General features: G+C 42.3%; 1 protein-coding gene across 1 annotated transcript; it reads right to left on the bottom strand.

Moving 5' to 3' along the window:
- Positions 1-2,034: 2,034 nt before the first annotated feature.
- LOC104980753 (olfactory receptor 8B12-like) lies at positions 2,035-2,976 on the bottom strand. Its single transcript, XM_010829524.1, has one exon. The coding sequence runs from the start codon at positions 2,974-2,976 to the stop codon at positions 2,035-2,037; it is 942 nt and encodes a 313-aa protein (XP_010827826.1).
- Between the last annotated feature and the right edge of the window lie 237 nt (positions 2,977-3,213).

Here is a 3,213-nt window from a genome sequence, read left to right on the forward strand (position 1 = left end):
GCTCAGTCGTGTCCGACCCTCAGCGACCCCATGAACTGCAGCCTACCAGGCTCCTCCATCCATGGGATTTTCCAGGCAAGAGTACTGGAGTGGGTGCCATTGTCTTCTCTGAGAGTCTTCTCTACTAACCCTTAAATAACTCTAAATTCTGACTCTCTTAGTCTTGAAATAATGTTGGAAATATTCCAATCAAGCATCTTTATAATGCTTTAAATAACAGAAGTTCTAATTCACTAGCCTGGGTCCCTCAGCTTCTACACGTAGCCATAGGAGTTACCATGCTTCACCTGCTATCTTGGACCTACACACTTGATACCCACACACCACATTTTTAACACAATTCTGTTGTCAGTTGGCCAGGATCAAGTTTAGCAAACATTTGTCTCCTACTCTTGTGAAGAAATGTAATATTCAAAACTTATATACTGAGAACTTTTATTAAATAACTGTGACTACTGTCAGATTTTAATATACTGATATATCATACTTTCAAAATGAAATCTGCAAGGGCAACAAGGAAACGATGCAAGAACACAGGGCACAGAGGAAAACGAAGCAGATTGAAATTCAAGGCCTGGATTCCAGTCCCAGCTGTGGCACCAGTTCTGTGGCCCTGGAAAACATATGTAATGTCTCCAAGTCTGTTAAATGAGGAGACTAGATTAAATGGTTTATAAGACCCATTCAAGATTAAATGATCTATGATTGTAGAGCATATACATAAAATAATATTATAATATTCAGGGTGGATCAAGGGGCAGGGGAAATACATCTGAACCAAACACTCAGTGCTCACTCACTTCTGTCATGTCCAGTTCTTTGCAACCCCATTGTCTGTAACCCAGCAGGCTCCTCTGTCCATGGGATTCTCTAGGCAAGAATACTGGAGTGGGCATTATCAGAGAAATGCAAATCAAAACCACCATGAGGTACCATCTAATACCAGTCAGAATGGATGCTATCAAAAAGTCTACAAACAATAAATGCTGGAGTAGGTGTGGAGAAAAGGGAACCCTCTTACACTGTTGGTGGGAATGCAAACTAGTACATCCACTACGGAGAACTGTGTGGTGATTCCTTAAAAAACTCGAAATAGAACTGCCTTATGACCCAGCAATCCTACTGCTGGGCATACACACCAAGGAAATCAGAATTGAAAGAGACACATGTACCCCAATGTTCATTGCAAAACTGTTTACAATAGCTAGGACAAGGAAGTAACCTGGATATCCATCAGCAGATGAATGGATAAGAAAGCTGTGGTACATATACACAATGGAGTGTTACTCAGCCTTTAAAAAAAAAGCACATTTGAGTCAGTTCTAATGAGGTGGATGAAATTGAAGCTTATTATACAGAGTGAAGTAAGTCAGAAAGAAAAACACCAATACAATATATTAATGCATATATGTGGAATTTAGAAACATGGTAACAACAACCCTGCATGTGAGACAGCAAAAAGGACACAGATATAAAGAACAGATGTTTGGGCTCTGGGAGAAGGTGAGGGTGGGAAGATTTGAGAAAATAGCATTGATGCATGTATATTACCATATTTGAAATAGATGATGAGTCCAAGTTCAATGCCTGAAACATGGCACTCAAAGTTGGTGTACTGGGACAACCCAAAGGGATGGGATGGGGAGGGAGAAGGGAGGGGGGATCAAGATGGGGGGACACATGTACACCTGTGGCTGATTCATGTCAATGTATGGCAAAAACCCACCATAATATTGTAAAGTAATTAGCCTCCAATTAAAATAAATAAATTCATTTTTTAAAAAGGAATACTGAAGTGGGTTGCCATGCCCTCCTCCGGGGGATCTAACGCATCTCTTATGTCTCCTGCATTGGCAGTTGTGTTCTTTACCACTAGTGCCACCTGGGAAGCCCGAAGTGAAAGTGTTAGTTGCACATCCAGACACAAAGACTTAAAGCTTTCCATACAAGAGAGAGGAAAGAATGGAACTTACACCCTTCGTTGAAAATACACACAAGCTAATAAATAAAATATTTTATCTACTTCTTCAAATACTACTCCTTTCTCAAGAAATTAATTTTCCCCAAGGTTTTCCTCAGGGCAGCTTTGACATCCTTGTTCCTCAAACTATATATCAGTGGATTTAACATGGGCACCACAATGGTATAGAACAGGGACGACACTTTCCCTTGGTCAAGGGGCAGAACGGAAGGTGGTTTGAGATACACAAAAGCCCCAGAACCAAAGAAAAGGAAAACCACAATTATGTGGGAGCTGCATGTACTGAAAGCTTTGGACCTGCCCTCAGTGGAGTGAATGCGGAGAATGCTGGAAAGGATTAGAGCATAAGAGATGGACATGGTGACAATGACCATTCCAATAACAGTGGTCACAACTATGAAGACCACCAGTTCATGCACAGAAGAGCTGTTGCAAGCCAGCTCAAGGAGAGGAGGGATATCACACAAGAAATGATTGATGAGGTTGTCAAAACAGAAGATCAGACTTGCTATGCTTCCTGTGTGGGCCATGGCCCCTGAAAACCCCATCACATACACACCCAACAAAAGCAGTAAACAGACCTTAGGAGACATGGTGACTGTGTACACCAGTGGCTTACAGATGGCCACATAGCGGTCATATGCCATCGCTGACAGGACGAAGGACTCAGAGATGACAAAGAAGCAGAAGAAAAACAGTTGAGTCAAACACTCTGCATGCAAGATGCTGTTCTTCCTTGAGACAAAACTCATCAGCATTTTGGGAGTGATGGTAGTGGAGTAACAGAAGTCTATTAAGGAGAGGTTGAAGAGGAAGAAGTACATGGGGGTGTGCAGGCGCGAGTTCAACCCAATCAGTGTTATCAAGCCCAGGTTCCCCACTATGGTGACCACATAGAAACCTAGAAACAGGAGGAAGAGGGGGATCTGCAGTCCTGGCTGGTCTGTTAAGCCTGCAAGGATGAATTCTGTCACCGAAGAGTTCTCAGCTGCCATTCTCCCCTGGAGAAAACCCAGTCCATGGGGGAAAGAAAAGAACCATTTTGAGAGAAACACCACTACCACCCTCCCAGTACCCACTTCCAATTCTTGAGAATGAAATCCACCAAGACACTTGAGATTTCGTGTGGGGGGAACGTTTTTACTTTTTGCTATGGATATTCTTTAATAGCTAAGTAACTTAAACTTCCAGTGAACAAAAAAGAGGCTAGACTTTACCTCCAGAGTGACCAC

This window comes from Bison bison, unplaced genomic scaffold (assembly GCF_000754665.1).
Source record: "Bison bison bison isolate TAMUID 2011002044 unplaced genomic scaffold, Bison_UMD1.0 scf7180017864506, whole genome shotgun sequence".
NCBI lineage: Eukaryota > Metazoa > Chordata > Mammalia > Artiodactyla > Bovidae > Bison > Bison bison.

Excerpts from the sequence above, each read along its gene's own strand:
- LOC104980753 (XM_010829524.1), bottom strand. The coding sequence starts at position 2,976 with ATGGCAGCTGAGAACTCTTCGGTGACAGAATTCATCCTTGCAGGCTTA.